Source organism: Lucilia cuprina, chromosome 5, assembly GCF_022045245.1.
Source record: "Lucilia cuprina isolate Lc7/37 chromosome 5, ASM2204524v1, whole genome shotgun sequence".
Classification (NCBI taxonomy): Eukaryota; Metazoa; Arthropoda; class Insecta; order Diptera; family Calliphoridae; genus Lucilia; species Lucilia cuprina.
The window spans coordinates 49032752-49051439 of record NC_060953.1 but is presented as its reverse complement, the minus strand read 5'-3'; the positions used below and the strand labels follow the sequence as shown (position 1 = coordinate 49051439).

Genomic DNA, 18688 nt, shown 5'->3' with positions numbered 1-18688 from the left:
AACAAGAGCATCAAAAATACAAATATTTTATTTAGTTGCTTGACAGCATTCAACAAAGCAGGTTGATGTCGCTTTGTTAAAGAAATTGCAAACACAACTTAAAAAAAACAAGAACAACTTGCAAAAGCAAGAGCATAATTTACAAAAACAACGTACACTCTAAATAATTTTCTAGAATGCATAACAATGAAAGTAAATAAGTTAATCTTGTTTCATAATTTTTTTGTACATTTTAATTAGAAATGTTGTTTCTATGTGAAGAAATTATCATTCTTAAGTACATTGATTACACATTGTTTATAAATATTCGCATTTTACAGTAATGCAATTTAATCTTCAAAATTAAAAATAACCAAATATTTTTTTCAGTGCAATTTCAATGAAAAAATGCCAATAGTGTGTGTGTAGTGGTGATTTTTTTATCTGTCTCTCTATCCGCCGGTATATGGTCTAGTCTATAGTCTAGTCTATAGTCTAGTCTATAGTCTATAGTCTAGGCTATAGTCTAGTCTAGGCTATAGTCTAGGCTATAGTCTAGTCTATAGTCTAGTCTATAGTCTAATCTATAGTCTAGTATATAGTCTAGTCTATAGTCTGGTCAATGGTCTTGTCTAGTCTATTACGTATTCTATAATTTAGTCAATATTATATTTTTAAGTCTTGTCTACAGTCGAATCTATGGCCTATTGTACAGTCTATATCTAGTCTATAGCGTATTTTATAGTTTTTGAAGAACATTTTTAAAATGCGGGTATGATCGAAAATGCATACTATCTAGATTGTTATGAAATGTTCATAAAAAATTATTTTATATACTTTTAATGAAGTATACGCAATATATAGTGAATAAATATTACGTATACGTTCACAGTGCGAAAATTTAAGAAGGTATGAAAAAAACTATATATGTTCAATAATGAAACTTTTTTAAAGTAGATATCCGCATTAACATGATATTTATTGTTGAAAAACATTTGAAATTAATTTCTCAATTTGTTACAATTTTCATGTTTTATATATCGTTTGAATACCTTTATTTGAAAATAATGCACAAAAAATTGAAATAAAATATATAATAAGAATAAAATATTTTTAATTTTTAGTTAAAAACACAAGTAATACTATAATAGAATAATGATTAAAATTAATGAACATCGTTGTTGTTTTTTGGTTTGGTTTTCATTTAAGAGATTAATTAATATTGTTTTATAAAGCATTAATAAAACAAAATAAAATGTTCGTTTTCACATTTGATTAAGTCCAAAAATATTAACGAGGACCTAAAATTCGTTTGGTAGTTATAAATATAATAGAACAAAATTGCACGACTGGAGCGTTATAATATTATAATAAGCTTAAATGGTTAACTTTTTCTTTAAATAATAAACAATTAAATAAAATTTAAATTAAAAGAAAGAAAAAACTAGAAACATTTATAGGGGTTAAAAAATTTGTTTTAAATATTGTTGATTAAAAGGGAATTATGATTAGAGAGAATCAATGTTGAGAAACAATGTTGTAACAGTTTTATGGTCGTATATAAACGGTTTTTATATAATTAACAACATGTTTAGATTTTAAGCTGTTAATTTTAGTTTCTAATATGTTGCAGATTATACTGATTAAAGCAACATGTTTTCATTACTCTATACAAACTTATAAGGAACTTGTTGATGACTAGAACATTTTACTACTTGAGTTTTTCGGGCTAATCTTGAGAGTTTCTTTATTAACATAAAGCTCTGATTGTGTTTTCTTATAAAATTGTTTTGAGATTTTTGCATTGTTTAGCAACATGTTGCAATTGTTATTTGTTGTCGAATTTTTCTTTTTGTGAAGTAATTTTTCTTTTTGTGAAACAAATTTTTAAAAAATTATAGAAATTTATTATTTTATAGAAACATTGTTTATAAATTTTGTTAATTTTAAACATAAAAATGTTAGCAACATGTTGCTATTGCAGAAATTTAATTTCAATTGAAGTATATAAATTTTTTTTTATTTTTTTGTTTTAGGAATATTATTACTTTATGAAAGTATCGCAGTTTAAAGTTTAGCAACATGTTGCTAGGTATTCAAAGTTTAAATAAATGTTGCTGGCAACACGTTTGTTATACAAAATTCTTCAATATCGTTATATTTGCATCAATAGTTTCTATACTAAAGTTAGTTTGCAACATGTTACAGCCTTAGGTTTACAACATGTTGCACAAAGTTTCTCTTGAGAAATATAATTATTTTATAAAAATATCGCAGTTTAAAGCTTAGCAACATGTTGCTAAGTATTTAAAGTTCAAATAAATGTTGCTGGCAAATAACATATATATTTACATCAATAGTGTCTATACTAAAGATTGTTTGCAACATGTTACAGCCATCTTAGGTTTACAACATGTTGCACAAAATTTCTCTTTAGAAACATTTTCCTTACATTACACTGCTTACAGCTATGACACTATTTGCTGTTACAATGTTGCTAAAAAGTAATTCTTTATATTCTTCTCATCATTACATGCAACTTTGTTTCTCAACATTTTAGTTTCGAAATCATTTTACTTGGCAACAGAAAGTTTCAAATCTTTCTCCTTTTAACCAACATTTCGGCGAGTAATAATGTTTAAATTTAATAATAATTCTAACTTAAAGCAAGAAATTTTTAAACTTTTATATGTATGTTTTTTCTCAAAAACGTTGACCAGCATTATATTTGCCAGTTACTTCCAGAGACCCGGTGGTGGTAGCAGTGCCCAAGGGATTTGTAGCTGAACAAGAGTAAGTACCAGCATCATCTAAAGAAAATTAAAAAAATATTTTTAAGTATGTGAGATTTAAGCCTTCAGAAAGTGAAAAAGTTTAGTTTATCCTACCTGGATATGCTTGTGGTATAGTTAGACGACAAACGCCATTTCTATACTCTAAAATATGTTTATTACTACTTTCCAAATCGTAACCGTTCTTAGTCCACATAATCTGCGGTTGAGGATGACACTGGACAATGCATTCGAAACGGGCCTGTTGGCCAGCTACCACCGCTCTATCCTTAAGAGGCTGTTGGGTTTCAAATATATTTTAGAAATTTTCCTTTTATTAATCTTATTTGGTCCTTAACTTACCGTTATAAACATGGGTGGTTTTTGTGGATATTCATCACGATTTAAATGTGCATTAACTGGTACATCTTGTGGTAGATCTGCTACGATAATTTTAAAATATTAATGAAATATTTTTCTCACACAAATAAGTTTGAACGAATTATTTAACAAACACAAACACTTACAGCGAGCAGCAAGCAGATTGTTATTATTTTTTTTTTTCCTTTAAACATTAAGGATATTCAAATTATGTGGCAAATACATAATTTTTTTTAATTCTTTTAGCATTATTTTTATTAGTTTTATATTTTCTTTACTAAAAGCAAGCATTTTTTAAACACTTAAACATGCAACATTTATTTGTCTTTTTTTAAGTTATTAATTTACCAGCTTATTAACTAGATTTAATCCTTTTTTTTAATAACAACAAAAAGTCATGCAAATTTTTCAAATGTTTGTCATTATGCATTTGTTTGGCTTTAGAAGATGTTATTGATGTCATTTACAAACAGTTAATGGGATTTGTTTTGAATTTTACATTTCTAAATAATTTTAGAATTTTATTTGCTGCCTAAAATTATGCAAATATTTTTATAATTTAAATACTGCCTAATGATATGTTACAAAAAAGAAATAAAAACATTTTGTTATGAAAAATAATTTTTTCTAATATCTTGCATTAATTCATTATCAAAATTTTAAAAAATTATTCAATTTATAATTTTTTTAATATTTTGACTTAAAATCGAAAAAATATTTTGAAATCAAAAATTTTTTTTGAAATATTTTCCTTCAAATTTGTCTCTATTTCCTTTAAAAACTTTTATATAAAATATTCCAATAGACTTTTTCTATTAAATGATCTATATAACAGGTTTTATAATAAAACAATTTTGCAATAGAAATTTCCATTTATTACAGTCTCTCAATAGAAAATTTTCTTTTCTAAAAGATTTCTACACAAATTGTTTTCTTATAAAAAAGCTCTGTGTATAATACTATTTTCTATAGAAAATTGTGTGTAAATGTTATTTTAGAAAATTTTGTTTATAACATCATTTTCTGTAGAAAGTTTTGTGTAAAAAAATTTGTAAAAGAAAATGTTCTGTATAACAGTTTTTTTCTTTAAAAAATATTATGTATAACAGTTTTTCGCTTCCTTTAACAGAAAATGATGTGTATAGCACTTTTTTGTATACAAATTTTGTATATAACAGTTTTTTTTATAGAAAATTGTTTGCATAACTGTTTTTCTATAAAAAGTATTGTGTGTAACACTTTTTTATAGAAAATGTAGTGTGTAACACTATTGTGTTTAGAAAGTGTTATGTATAAGACATTTTTTATAGAAAATTTTGTGTATAACAATATTTTCTTTAACAATTTTGGATATTACATAATTTTCTGTAGAAAATTTTATAAAATATAGTTTCTTCTATAGAAAATGTTGTGTTTAACACTTTTCTGTACAAAAATGTTGTGTAAAAAACTTTTCTATAGAATTTTCTGTGCTTAAAACTTTATTATGTAAGGAAATTTATGTATAACACTTTTTTTGTATAGAAAATGTTGTACATAAGAGTTTTTTCTATAGAAAATGTTGTGTGTAACACTTTTATGTATAAAATTTTGTATATAATAATTTTTTCTATAGAAAATTTTGTGCATAACTGTTTTTTCTATAAAAAATATTGTGTGTAGCTCTTTTTTATAGAAAATTTTGTGTATAACACTTATTGGTATAGAAAATGTTGTGTATGAAAGTTTTTTATATAGAAAATGTTGTGTATAACACTTTTCTGTATAAAAAATGTTGTGTACAAAACTTTTCTATAGTATATTCTCTGTTTAAAACTTTATTCTGTAGGGAAATTTATGTATAACATTTTTTATATAGAAAATGTTGTGCATAACAGTTTTTTCTATAGAAAATATTGTGTGTAACACATTTATGTATAAAAATTTTGTATATAACATTCTTTTCTAAAGAAAATTTTGTGTATAACAGTTTATTCTATAGAAAATATTGTGTGTACCTCTTTTTTATAGAACATATTGTGTATAAAACTTTTTTTAAAGATGATGTTGTGTATAACACTTTTTTTGTATAGATATAACATTTTTTCTGTAGAAAATTTTGTATATAACAGTTTTTCTATAGAAAATGTTGTGTATGACAGTTTTTTTATATAGAAAAGATTGTGTGTACCACATTTCTTTATAAAAAAATGTTGTGTATAACACTTTTCTATAGAATTTTCTGTGTTTAAAACATTTTTCTGTAAGGATATTTATGTATAAAACTTTTTGTATAGAAAATGTTGTGTATAACACTTTTTTATATAAAAAATATTGTGTATAACACTTTTTTATATAAAAAATATTGTGAATAACACTATTGTGTATAGAAAATGTTATGTATAACACAATTTTTTATGGAACCTTTTGTGTATAACAATATTTTCTTTAACTATTTTGGATATAACATTATTTTCTGCAGAAAATTTTTTATATAACAGTTTCTTCTATAGAAAATGATGTATATAACACTTTTCTGTATAAAAAATGTTGTGTATAACACTTTACTGTATAGAAAATATTGTGTATAATATTATTTTCTATTACAATTTTGGATACAACAATATTTTCTATTGAAAATTTTTTCTATAGAAAATTTTGTGAATAACACTTTTTTTGTATATATAGTTTACATATAACAGTTTCTTCTATAGAAAATTCTGTGTACAACTGTTTTTTTTATATTGATAATAATTTTTTGTAAAGAAAATGTTGTGTATAACAGTTTTTATCTTTTGAAAATGTTGTGTATAACACTTTTCTGTATGGAAAATGTTATATATGACATTATTTTCTCTAAAAATTTAGTTTATAACACTTTTCTGTAAAGAAAATTTTTTGTACACCATTATATTCTGCAAAAATTTTTTCGTATAACACTTTCTTCTTTATAGAATTTTGTGTGTACAACATTATTTTCTATTGATTTTCTAATGAACATTTTGTGTATAACAGTTCCTAAAAGAAAGTGTAGACCAATTTTATTTAAAAAAATGTGTAGAACACTTCTTTCTAGATAAATTCTTTTGTATAACACTTTTTTCAAAACAACTTATTCTTATTTCTTATAAAAAAAACTTGTGTATAAAACACTTTATATCAACTCGGTTTAAAGAAGCTGAGAAATGTTGAAGCAACATGTTGCCAAGGACTTATGTATATTAAAATGATCTTCCAAACGTTTAATGATATTATTAGATCTATGATGATTGAAAGGGACATAAAAAAGTTTATGATAAAAACAAAGTGAAAGCATTTTCCGAACTTTGAAAGCTTTTGATAAGATTTTGTACAGGAGAAGAAGAAGAATAAGAAGGGAGCTTTATTTTTGCTAAGAAGCTTCATATGATCGACGATTTATTATTCTTTTTTATATTTTATTAAACAAATGAAATTATTTCAATGAAAGCTTAAGTCAAGCTTGATCAAATCTTGGAAAGAAAAAAACAAAAATTAACTAAAATTATTGAAAACACAACATCAAATTACAACAATAAATTTTACAAACATTACAACAACAACAAAAAAGTTAAACGAAGACACTTTCAAATCATTTCGCACCTGGATAAGGTAAACGATGTAAATTATGTAGCGAACCATTTGAATGAAGACGATCGATATTGACATCGATCACCTGGGTATTGGGTAGACTGTAACGTTTCTTAAGTCTATTTATGGCAAAAGAAGAAGAAGACGGAACATTCGATGAGGTCATCTTATACGAAGGACCTCTAGTGTGTTTGGTGGTTTCGGTATCTGAATAATAGCCACCGCTACCCGACTGAGAGCTATATAAAGGGGTCGGTGTTGAGGTTGTGGAGCGTTCATGACGAACGGGTATAACTAAATCGCGACCACCTGGTAGGGGATAAGGTGACTTACGACCCGTTTGTTTAAACTGTTGTGAGGTAGTCGGGGGTAATGATGACTGTGAGCTATTCCATTTATTGGCCACAAATTTGTGACCCTCGCCAGGGAATAATATACCGAATTCATAACCGAAATCATATTTAAAGTAAATTAAACCGGTATTGGGATCAACACATTTCGTACCTGGATTTAACATAAAAAATCATTGGGAAAGGATGAAGGAAGACATTAAATAAAGACGATAAACTTAAAATTAGAACTTAAGTTGGGAAACTAAAGCAAACTAATGGGTTAAATAAAGAGATGTTTGGAAAAATAAAGAAACTTAAAACAAGCAAACTAAGGAAATTTTGAAACAAAAATAATAAAAATTTTGACCATATAGGGTCTCGAAAAGAAGGAAACCCAGTTTTAGTTAACTGTGAAATCCTAGATTTTATTTTTTATGTTTCAGCTCAAACTTACCGTATTGTGAAACTCTGGACTCATCACGATAGGCCTGAGGCTTGTTATCACCCTCACTGGGTGCCCTCTTGAAACCGGGTCTAAAACTGTGTGTAATAACGCGTGGCTCGGTAGAGGATCCATTAACTATGGTAGTTTTGCTCATCTTGTGTAGATCTTCTTGAACATCTTCGACAAACTTGTGAGACTTTTGCATAAATGTGGAACTCATTGTTTTAGCCTGTTCCTCGGCCTGAGATTGTATATAACCGTAACGGGGTGGAGAACCCACTTTGAGATTCATATCATCACGAGAAAAGTTTTGCTGTTGTTCTTGTTCGTACAGAGTGGATTGATAGTTCTGTTGATTGGAGCGCATGGACGAGTGGCGACTAAGAGATTGTGTGCGTGGATTGACACTGCTGCCACGTTGTTGGCGCAAAGCATTAACATCAACCTGAATTTTGGAAGGCATTTCAGGACCACGATCAAATTCCATGGGCGAGAGAACACGTTCATACGAACGTGGCAGACTGCAGGAACGACCAGGACGTGGTGGTTCTACATGACGGAAACGTAGAGGACCCTGTTCACCCATGGGAGTCCAGAGCGGTGCAATTTTAGCATTCTCAATTTCGCTATCATAATCAGATTCTCTAAAGTCGCCGGGCACGAATTTGGTGGGCGTTGGAGGTGGTGGTACACGTTGGCGAGCTGGTGTACAGCGTGGTGAAGGTGTGGGGCTATATGGGAAAGGTTCTAGTTGTGTCGGCTGCTGCTGTTGAGGCTGCTGACCATAGCTGTGCATGTGTGAGGAGGATTCTTCTTTTTGGGAATCAAAGTGTATAACCCTTTTGGTTTGCTGCATATTCACCACACGTTGACAGGTCTCGGAAGACTCTTTCATTTGCATAACATTCTTCGTTTCAGTGGCCATTTTAGCCATATGCAAAGGAGTTCCAGCTATGGCATTGTAATACATCGTAGGTTGGGCACTAGGTGCAGGTTGTTGATGTTGAGGCTGTGGCCTAAATTGTGGCTGTGGTGGTGTAGGTGTTTGTTGTTGTTGCGCAGCAGCCAAGAACTTAGCAGCTACCGGTTTAGGCTTAAAAACTTGTTGAGTTTGCTGCTGCTGCTGTTGTTGTTGCTGCTTAGAACTATAAAATTGTTTACTAGTTTCAGTTTTAACCTCATGCCTAGTTTGTTCTTGTCTGATGGGTTCAAATTTAGGTTTTGCTGACTCAAATTCCATGGGTGAGGGTGTTACCACCACTACAGGCGATTTGTGACCATTAGTCTTGGGTACTGGTGTAGGTGGAAATACTACACGATAGCCCTTTATTTCACTCTCTGACTCACAATTACGTGACACGGAACGGAAACGTTCATCAATTTCACTGCTATAGTCACTGAATTCTGCCGGTGTTTTACGTTGCACTGGTATAGGACTAGGTGCTACTGGCGCTTTAATTGGTGTCGACTGGAATTTGGGTCCAGTCGTAGATGACGACGACATATTGTAGGCAATATTCTTGGTCATCGATGTAACCTTGTAATCCTAGAGAAAGGAAAGCAATAAATGTTTATTAGTGAAAGAAATTTTTAGGATTTATTTTAAGAACATACGAACAATGGCTTTTGTTATAAAATTAGTCGCTAAAAAACAAGTGTTTAACATTTACGATTAAATTTAACATAAGTATTTTAAGAGAACTTAAACATACATGCCTGGTACAAAGTTTTAGAGTTTACATTTAAGATTTTCTGTTTAAGGAACTATGTTGCATACGGTGTTTACATTGAAGGAAGTTTAAACTTTTCCTAAGGATATTCTAAGCTGAATAAGAATTTTACGAATTTTTTATCTATTTATATACAGGACGTTATAGAATACTACTTTAGAGCCTTAGGGACGAAATTTACGGGATTATTAATAATTATAACTTATTACTAAGTTCTAATTTTACTTGAATCAATTGCATTGGCTACTTAAACCTTTGGAATCTATTGTCTGTTAAATAAGGAGATTTTCAGCTTATATTTCTTATTCAACTATAGTTCAGTTCTAGTTCAGTTATAGTTCAGTTTTAGTTCAGTTTTAGTTCAGGTCTAGTTCAGTTTTAGTTCAGGTCTAGTTCAGGTCTAGTTCAGTTCTAGTTCATTTCTAGTTCAGTTCTAGTTCAGTTCTAGTTCAGTTCTAAATCAGCTCTAGTTCAGTTCTAGTACATTTCTAGTTCAGTTCTAGTTCAGTTCTAGTTCAGTTCTAGTTCAGTTCTAGTTCAGTTCTAGTTCAGTTCTAGTTCAGTTCTAGTTCAGTTCTAGTTCAGTTCTAGTTCAGTTCTAGTTCAGTTCTAGTTCAGTTCTAGTTCAGTTCTAGTTCAGTTCTAGTTCAGTTCTAGTTCAGTTCTAGTTCAGTTCTAGTTCAGTTCTAGTTCAGTTCTAGTTCACTTCTAGTTCAGTTCTAGTTCAGTTCTAGTTTAGTTCTAGTTCAGTTCCACTTAAGTTCTGTTTTTCAAAACATTCTTATTATATTTCATATTTTGATTATCTGATATATTTTTCCAATAAAAACACTTCTGATTGTAAATAACATCTAAGTTCATGTAACGTATAAGGGAAATAGATCGGGTGGAAAAAGGAGACTTTAAGGATTATTTAATCGAGGCGTGAAAATCAATTTCGTGCAACCGGTAATGAAAGGTCTACTTAGCTTGCAACTCTAGAACCTTAATATTAACTTTAGCAAATGAAACACAACAACAATAACTTAAAAACTAATTCACAAAAATTTACATATTATTAACTAAAATGCATACTTAATTAAATAAATGAGTAAGTGGGCAAATTGAAAAGTTAATAAAAATGCTTTATGAATGAAAAAATGAAAAGATTAGTAGTACACTAATTTACAGGAACGGTGGCAGAAAAAATTTTAAATGAAAATTTCAACACAGCTTTTGAATAACAACGTCAACATAGCGATGGTTAACTAAGCACTCGTAAGTGACAAAAGTTTCAAGATTGTTAAGAAAATTTTAACGAGATTTTGCATAAAACACTTAAAATTGAGTAGAACTATATATACAATTAGATAATAAGTTAAAGATAAATAAACAAAAAGCTTTGATTTGCTAACGACTTTCAAAAAAAATTTCGAACACAAATACGACACTACAATACGATAATAAGGTTTTTAGTGCTACTTTACAGAATTAATTGCAGACATTTAAAAGGACATAGAATTTTGAATTGATTTTTTCAATTTCAATTTGTTTTTTTTTAGTTATTCTTTTTAAGCGAACCTTATCCTCATGATGATATTTATTTTCTTGTGAAGCAAATGATTCCTGTTTATCGGGACCATTATGATGGCTGGCATTTGAGGAGCTAAAGTAAAGTTGGGCGGGAGGTTGTTTTTCGAGACCAGGACCTGTAGCATTGGAAGTGGAGGAACTTTCATAATAGGATTTCTTTTCCATCATGGAAGATTCCATTTTAGAAAAACTGGATATTTCCTCAGTATCGGCAGCATAACCATTAGTTTTGAAAGCACCCTGATGGGGTTTTAAAGCGGGACGCAATGAGTTTTCATCCGATTCACTGCCACTATACTTCCAACGATCACTTTCATAATCACTTTCATAGTATTCACCACGAGGTGTTTGCAATTTGGGAGGTACTACGGGTGGTGGTGGTTTGTAGGGAGCTTTCGTGCTTTGAGGTGTTATGGTGGGCACTGAATGTGGCAAAACCCTAGAGGGTCCTCCTTGTATGAGATTTTGTTCTAGGGTTCTTTCCATGGTTTCCACTAGAGATTGACGCCGTTGCTCTGGTTGTCCGGCAAAACAAATTTCTGGCGGAGTTCCTGGTTTCAGTTCGACGCCATCAATGGGTGTTTTGCTTCTGGGTGCTTGGGGTATGGGTATCGATTGTGTTACCTGCTTGACTAGGAAGGGAGCACTTAGCTCTTGCGTGGGTGTGGGTAATTTTTGTATTTTTATCTCTTTAACTTCATGCTTTTGTGATTTCGTATCATTATACTGTTCTAACTCACTGGTGCAACTTTCATAACCACTTACATGATTGGGAGTCCAAAGTTTAGACATGGCCAAACCCTCTGCCGAGGGCTTGGGAGAAGGTGAACGTGTAAATTGTTGGGCTGGTGTGGGTAGAGTGGCAGCTGGTCTCATGATCGGTTGGCCATATTCCACTTTTACGGATTTCGTTAGAGTAGTATCATGACTATAGGTCTCCGAAGCCAAAGGCATATTGGAAGCAAATGTGGGAGCTGCGTTGGCAGCTTTTGTGGGTGTTTGTGGTGGAAATATGGAGATACCACCATGAGGAGGCTCTTTACCGCTCAATTGTCTTTCTTCTAGTTTTTGTATTTTTTCGTTTAAAGAGGGTTTATTGGCTTTTGTGCCATCGGCTGTGAAACAGATTTCGGGTGGGGAACCCGGTATCAGATTCAAATTTTTCAATTCTTCTTCCAAATTAAAAGAGGATTTCTTTGTTTCCACCTTTAAGGGTTTGTTGTTAACAAACTTTTGTTCCTCTTTGGGTTGTTCCTTAATGACCTCATCGATTTTTTTGAAATACTCAAAGGAAGAGGATTTCTTTTCGCTGCTGGTTGATGTTGAGGTCATGGAGCTGGTGTTGTAGCTTTCATTTGTGGGCGGTACTATAGTGGCAGTTACTGGTGGATAAGGTTTAGGTGGTACTGGTGGTGGGGTTTGTGTATAACCAATCTTAGTCTGCATATTTTCAAAATTGGATGAAAGTGATTTTAATTGTTCCAACTGATGACTGAAATCAGTTACATCCTGATTAATTGGGATGTTGGTGGTAGTGTAGTGGTTAGAGCTAGTTGCTATTGTTGTTGGTATAGGTTTGATCTCGTTATGTGTGGGTACTGTTGTTGAAGTGGTGGTGGTGTTGTTTTCATTGTTGTTGTTGGTACGTTGTTGTAATTCGGGCAAATCTAAGTAGGCGGATTTGTGTTCTAGACGCATGGTTGCCTCGGTAGTGCAACGATGCTCAGTTATGATCTTTGACTCAGATAAGCCATGCAAATCGTTAGAGGTGGTTATATCAGATTGTTGGGTTTCGAACGACTGTGGTTCTTTGGCAAGCGTCTATAAAGTGTTGTTGGAGTAGTAGTAAGTTGTTGTAATTGTAATATTTTTGTTGGTTATTTTGGAGATGACAGTTGTAGGTATTGGTGGTAAAAGGACAATCACAATACAATCACATTTTATATAATTTTTTTTTTTATTTTTTTGGAATGTAGGAATGAAAATTTTATTTGCATTGAAAAAACAAAGATGAGGCATTAAATAATTCCATTAAATATTTATTAAGGCAATTCCCCAAATTATTTAAATTTAAATTTTTTTCAAATAAACAATTTAAGCGTTTAATTTTGCATTTTGTTTAAAGTTCAAAAATTGTTGTAGAGTTTTTTTTATCATAATTGAACAAGAAGGCGCGTGGTTTATTGTTTCAAAAATAATTTATGAAAATAAAGAAAAAGTGGTACAAAATAAAGTTTAATTTAAAAACTGTATTCAGTTTTAAATATATAAAGAATCATTACAATTTTAAAATAATTATTAAAAAAAATTAAATTAAAAATAAATATATAATAAATATAAAAATAAAATAAATTCATTAAAAAATAAATACAAATGCATTTATCAAATAAAAAAATGGGATATTTCATAAAAGGGAAGTAATAAATAAATAATTAAATAAATAAATAAATAAAAATATAATAAATTAAAAATGTCTTTAAAACCAATCAATCTGTCTTGTAATGAAATCTCATTTTCTAATATTCACATGCAAACTTACTTCAGATTTAAATTCACTGGGCGTCTCATAGACAATGGTCTTCACCACTTCCTGCATACGTTCCGGTGTGGGCTCCAAGACAGCGCAATCGGCAATACTTTTGGCTTCGCCACCTGCATTGGTGGCCTTAACCATGTATTTACCCGAATCGCTAACTTGTCCTAATTTTTAGTTGAAATAAATTTTGAAAATATTTTAATTAATTCATATGAATCTCTCTACTTACCCTTTTCGATGATCAATTTGTGCGTATTGCCTTGTGTTAGTAGTCTATGTTGTGACAAACCCGATTCATTCAAAGGTTTTTCATCTTTCATCCAAACCACTGTGGGTTCGGGTAAACCCGTTACTTCAACTTCCATTATTATTTTTTCACCCTTTTTAACTACTTGGGCTTGTAGACGTCTGCCGAAGACGGGTGGGAAGATGGTTTCTGTAATGGCAAAAATGTCGCGGTTAGTTTGGAATCTTATAAAAATTTAGATTATCGCTTCAAGTTTGCATTAGGGTTGGTGAAAAGCTCTTCAAGTTAAAAAATTAAGTCAAGCCCAATCTTTAATTTAGTCTATGGTATAGTCTATATACTAAAAATAATCCATGCCTAATATACACGAAAAATGTTGTACATTGTACGAAATGCTTCGTGGTTTCGCACCACGAATTTTTTCGTAATATATACGAAATTGCACGAAATATTTTAGTATAATGCAAAATAATTTTATATAATAAAAAAAAAATTTGTATATTTTACGATTTTTTTAAGGACAAATATTTTAGTTCTTTTAAAATAATTATTGTAAATTTAGAAAAAGATTGCGAATTTAAAAAACAAATTTTTTATGTTTTTTAAATTAAATTATAGAGTAGCCTATAGTCTAGTCTATAGTCTCTTCTATAGTCTCGTCTATAGTCTGGTCTATAGTCTAGTCTATAGTCTAGTCTATAGTCTAGTCTATAGTCTAGTCTATAGTCTAGTCTATAGTCTAGTCTATAGTCTAGTCTATAGTCTAGTCTATAGTCTAGTCTATAGTCTAGTCTATAGTCTAGTCTATAGTCTAGTCTATAGTCTAGTCTATAGTCTAGTCTATAGTCTAGTCTATAGTCTAGTCTATAGTCTAGTCTATAGTCTAGTCTATAGTCTAGTCTATAGTCTAGTCTATAGTCTAGTCTATAGTCTAGTCTATAGTCTAGTCTATAGTCTAGTCTATAGTCTAGTCTATAGTCTAGTCTATAGTCTAGTCTATAGTCTAGTCTATAGTCTAGTCTATAGTCTAGTCTATAGTCTAGTCTATAGTCTAGTCTATAAGCCTAGTCTATAGTCTAGTCTATAGTCTAGTCTATAGTCTAGTCTATAGTCTAGTCTATAGTCTAGTCTATAGTCTAGTCTATAGTCTAGTCTATAGTCTAGTCTATAGTCTAGTCTATAGTCTAGTCTATAGTCTAGTCTTATAGTCTAGTCTCTATAGTCTAGTCTATAGTCTAGTCTATAGTCTAGTCTATAGTCTAGTCTATAGTCTAGTCTATAGTCTAGTCTATAGTCTAGTCTATAGTCTAGTCTATAGTCTAGTCTATAGTCTAGTCTATAGTCTAGTCTATAGTCTAGTCTATAGTCTAGTCTATAGTCTAGTCTATAGTCTAGTCTATAGTCTAGTCTATAGTCTAGTCTATAGTCTAGTCTATAGTCTAGTCTATAGTCTAGTCTATAGTCTAGTCTATAGTCTAGTCTATAGTCTAGTCTATAGTCTAGTCTATAGTCTAGTCTATAGTCTAGTCTATAGTCTAGTCTATAGTCTAGTCTATAGTCTAGTCTATAGTCTAGTCTATAGTCTAGTCTATAGTCTAGTCTATAGTCTAGTCTATAGTCTAGTCTATAGTCTAGTCTATAGTCTAGTCTATAGTCTAGTCTATAGTCTAGTCTATAGTCTAGTCTATAGTCTAGTCTATAGTCTAGTCTATAGTCTAGTCTATAGTCTAGTCAATAGTCTAGTCTATAGTCTAGTCTATAGTCTAGTCTATAGTCTAGTCTATAGTCTAGTCTATAGTCTAGTCTATAGTCTAGTCTATAGTCTAGTCTATAGTCTAGTCTATAGTCTAGTCTATAGTCTAGTCTATAGTCTAGTCTATAGTCTAGTCTATAGTCTAGTCTATAGTCTAGTCTATAGTCTAGTCTATAGTCTAGTCTATAGTCTAGTCTATAGTCTAGTCTATAGTCTAGTCTATAGTCTAGTCTATAGTCTAGTCTATAGTCTAGTCTATAGTCTAGTCTATAGTCTAGTCTATAGTCTAGTCTATAGTCTAGTCTAAAGTCTAGTCTATAGTCTAGTCTATAGTCCAGTTTATAGTCTAGTTTATAGTCAAGTCTATAGTTTAGTCTATAGTCTATAGTCTAGTCTATAGTCTAGTCTATAGTCTAGTCTATAGTCTAGTCTATAGTCCAGTCCATAGTCTAGTCTATAGTCTAGTCTATAGTCTAGTCTATAGTCTAGTCTATAGTCTAGTCTATAGTCTAGTCTATAGTCTAGTCTATAGTCTAGTCTATAGTCTAGTCTATAGTCTAGTCTATAGTCTAGTCTATAGTCTAGTCTATAGTCTAGTCTATAGTCTAGTCTATAGTCTAGTCTATAGTCTAGTCTATATTCTAGTCTATAGTCTAGTCAATAGTCTAGTCTATAGTCTAGTCTATAGTCTAGTCTATAGTCCAGTCTATAGTCCAGTCAATAGCCTAGTCTATAGTCTATTCTATAGTCTAGTCTATAGTCTAGTCCATAGTCTAGTCTATAGTCTAGTCTATAGTCTAGTCCATAGTCTAGTCTATAGTCAAGTCTATAGTCTAGTCCATAGTCTAGTCTATAGTCTAGTCCATAGTCTAGTCTATAGTCTAGTCTATAGTCTAGTCTATAGTCTAGTCTATATTCTAGTCTATAGTCTAGTCTATAGTCTAGTCTATAGTCTAGTCTGTAGTCTAGTTTAGTCTAGGTTATAGTTCAGACTATATTCTAGTTAATTGTTCAGTCTATATTCTGGTCTATAGTCTATTCTATAGTCCAGTCTATAGTCAAGTCTATAGTCTAGTCTATATTCAAGTTTACAGACTATTATTATCGGACCCTAAAAAAAACTTTTCTTTTATACTCAAGAAGGTCTTTTTCAATGCACAACAACCGGAAATGTATTTGACTTCAAGTACATTAGTGTCAAAAACTTGACACTAGGAAATGTCTAATTTAATTGCTTAAAAAAAGCGGGTCGCAAATCTGTCGAAATATACCTTAAATGCAATATGTATCAAAATATAAACAAACTGTCATTCAAAAGAATTCAAATAGAAAATTTATTTTCACAAATCCGTCTAAAGTGAAATATTTATTACACATCTGGGTAACATCTGTATTGGAGAGTTATTTAGGATACTCCTCATACATATATAGCTGCTCATACTTGTACAACATACGTATGTGTGTTTATTGATCATATTTATTTGAGTCTATAAATTGTGTGCAAAATGTATAATTAACAGACAATTATTTTTTACACTTTCTCTTTCTACCAAAAATAAATAAATAAATCATATAAGATTTTTAATAACAATTTCTAAAAATAATTAGCAAAAATAATTTTTATTTGAATTTCCAGTAAATTAGGAAAAACACTAATACATTTTAACATTAAATAAAAAATGAAATACCCAAACACATAAACAATTAAATATTTTTGTATTGTAATTGCCAAAATAAACATTTGAACTGAATAAAAAAATATTATATTCAATTAAATTGAAAATAAATTTACGCCCACCTAAAGAATCATGCTCCAGAAATACATTATTTCAACAAGAACAGGATCGTTTGCGAAGAGGAGGAAAATGAAAATTTTTGAACCCGAAAGAAAAAAAATTGTTAATGAAATCAAGATGACATCATAGTAAGAAGTAAATCTTAAAATAATTTCTTAATGGTTTTCTTCCAAATGTATTAACATAGAAACCCCTTAGAATCCTCTCCACTTTACATTTTCTTATTTAAATGTCAATTAATTTTCATCTTAATATTCCATTTATTGATTTTAGGTTTAAAAACAATTTTTTTAAAATTAAATTTGTGTTTCTTAAAAAAAACAACTTTGAATTCACTTGGTCAGGGACACATGCCCTCATAAACATCATCATTATTTAAAAAGTAAAACAGTACGATCATCACGATCTTCATCATTGTCATTTTGTATATAGAATATATCGACAAGTTTTTTTTTTCAAATAATTTTTTTTTTAAAGAAATAACAAATAAACTAGAATAGCATTTTATACATTTTAAAAGTTTTCGAATTTTAATTTTTGTTTATATTTATGAAAATGTTTGCCAAAAAAATTTCATTTAATTTTTATCCTACAAAAGTTACATTATTTTGTAATACTATTGCTTGCGATCATTGTACTAGACAATTGTAAATATTTTTTGACATTTAATTTTATGCATTTCTATGATATACGCGGTCAAAATTTGTTTATACGCTATTTTATAAAATTAATTTGAAATTTGTTTAGATTCATAAAGATATAAGAGAAGAACAACATTTAAAATGGCCAAGTGCCTGACTACTTTTGGGATAATGTAAAGAGAAAAATTGCACTTTATACTAAGCTAGTCTACAGTCTAGCCTATAATCTAGTCTATGGTTTAGTGTTTAGTCTAGTCTATAGTCTGGTCTAGTCTACAGTCTAGTCCATAGTCTAGCGAAGTCTTATCTATAGTCTAGTCTATAGTCCAGTCTATAGTCTAGTCTATAGTCTAGTCTATAGTCTAGTCTATAGTCTAGTCTATAGTCTAGTCTATAGTCTAGTCTATAGTCTAGTCTATAGTCTAGTCTATAGTCTAGTCCATAGTCTAGACTATAGTCTAGTCTATAGTCTAGTCTATATTCTAGTCTATATTGTAGTCTATAGTCTAGTCTATAGTCTAGTCTATAGTCTAGTCTATAGTATAGTCTATAGTCTAGTCTATAGTCTAGTCTATAGTCTAGTCTATAGTCTAGTGTCTAGTCTAGTATATAGTCTATTCTATAGTCTATTCTATAGTCTAGTCTATATTCTAGTCTATATTCTAGTCTATAGTCTAGTCTATAGTCTAGTCTATAGTCAAGTCTATTCCGTTATCTATAGTCTCGTTTATAGCCTAGTCTAATCTAGTCTATAGTCTAGTCTGTTGTATAGTCTGTAGTCTAGTCTATAGTCCAGTCTCTTTTCTAGTCTATATTAAAGTCTATAGTCTATTATATAGTCAAATCGAAAATCTGATCTATAATCAAATCTATAGTCTAGTATGTGGAATGATTTCGAGTCTAGTCTATAGTATAAT

The 18688-nt window shown here is 30.2% G+C and overlaps 1 protein-coding gene across 7 annotated transcripts in view; it reads right to left on the bottom strand.

Annotated features, from left to right (window-relative positions):
* The window catches only part of LOC111679299 (titin), a 258306-nt gene that overhangs the window by 141736 nt on the left and 97882 nt on the right, over positions 1 to 18688 (bottom strand). For 2 of the 7 annotated variants that reach the window (XM_046951802.1, XM_046951800.1), the window contains exons 21-28: positions 13564 to 13770; positions 13338 to 13498; positions 10787 to 12619; positions 7506 to 9042; positions 6732 to 7223; positions 3114 to 3193; positions 2868 to 3048; positions 1893 to 2789 (exon numbers count right to left, since the gene is read on the bottom strand). In XM_046951802.1, coding sequence (XP_046807758.1) covers positions 2683 to 2789; positions 2868 to 3048; positions 3114 to 3193; positions 6732 to 7223; positions 7506 to 9042; positions 10787 to 12619; positions 13338 to 13498; positions 13564 to 13770 — 4598 coding nt within the window. In that variant the 3' untranslated portion in view covers positions 1893 to 2682. Of the gene's footprint in view, positions 1 to 1892; positions 2790 to 2867; positions 3049 to 3113; positions 3194 to 6731; positions 7224 to 7505; positions 9043 to 10786; positions 12620 to 13337; positions 13499 to 13563; positions 13771 to 18688 lie in introns of those variants that run through there. The other 5 variants (XM_046951801.1, XM_046951803.1, XM_046951804.1 and 2 more) reach the window with 4 other exon arrangements.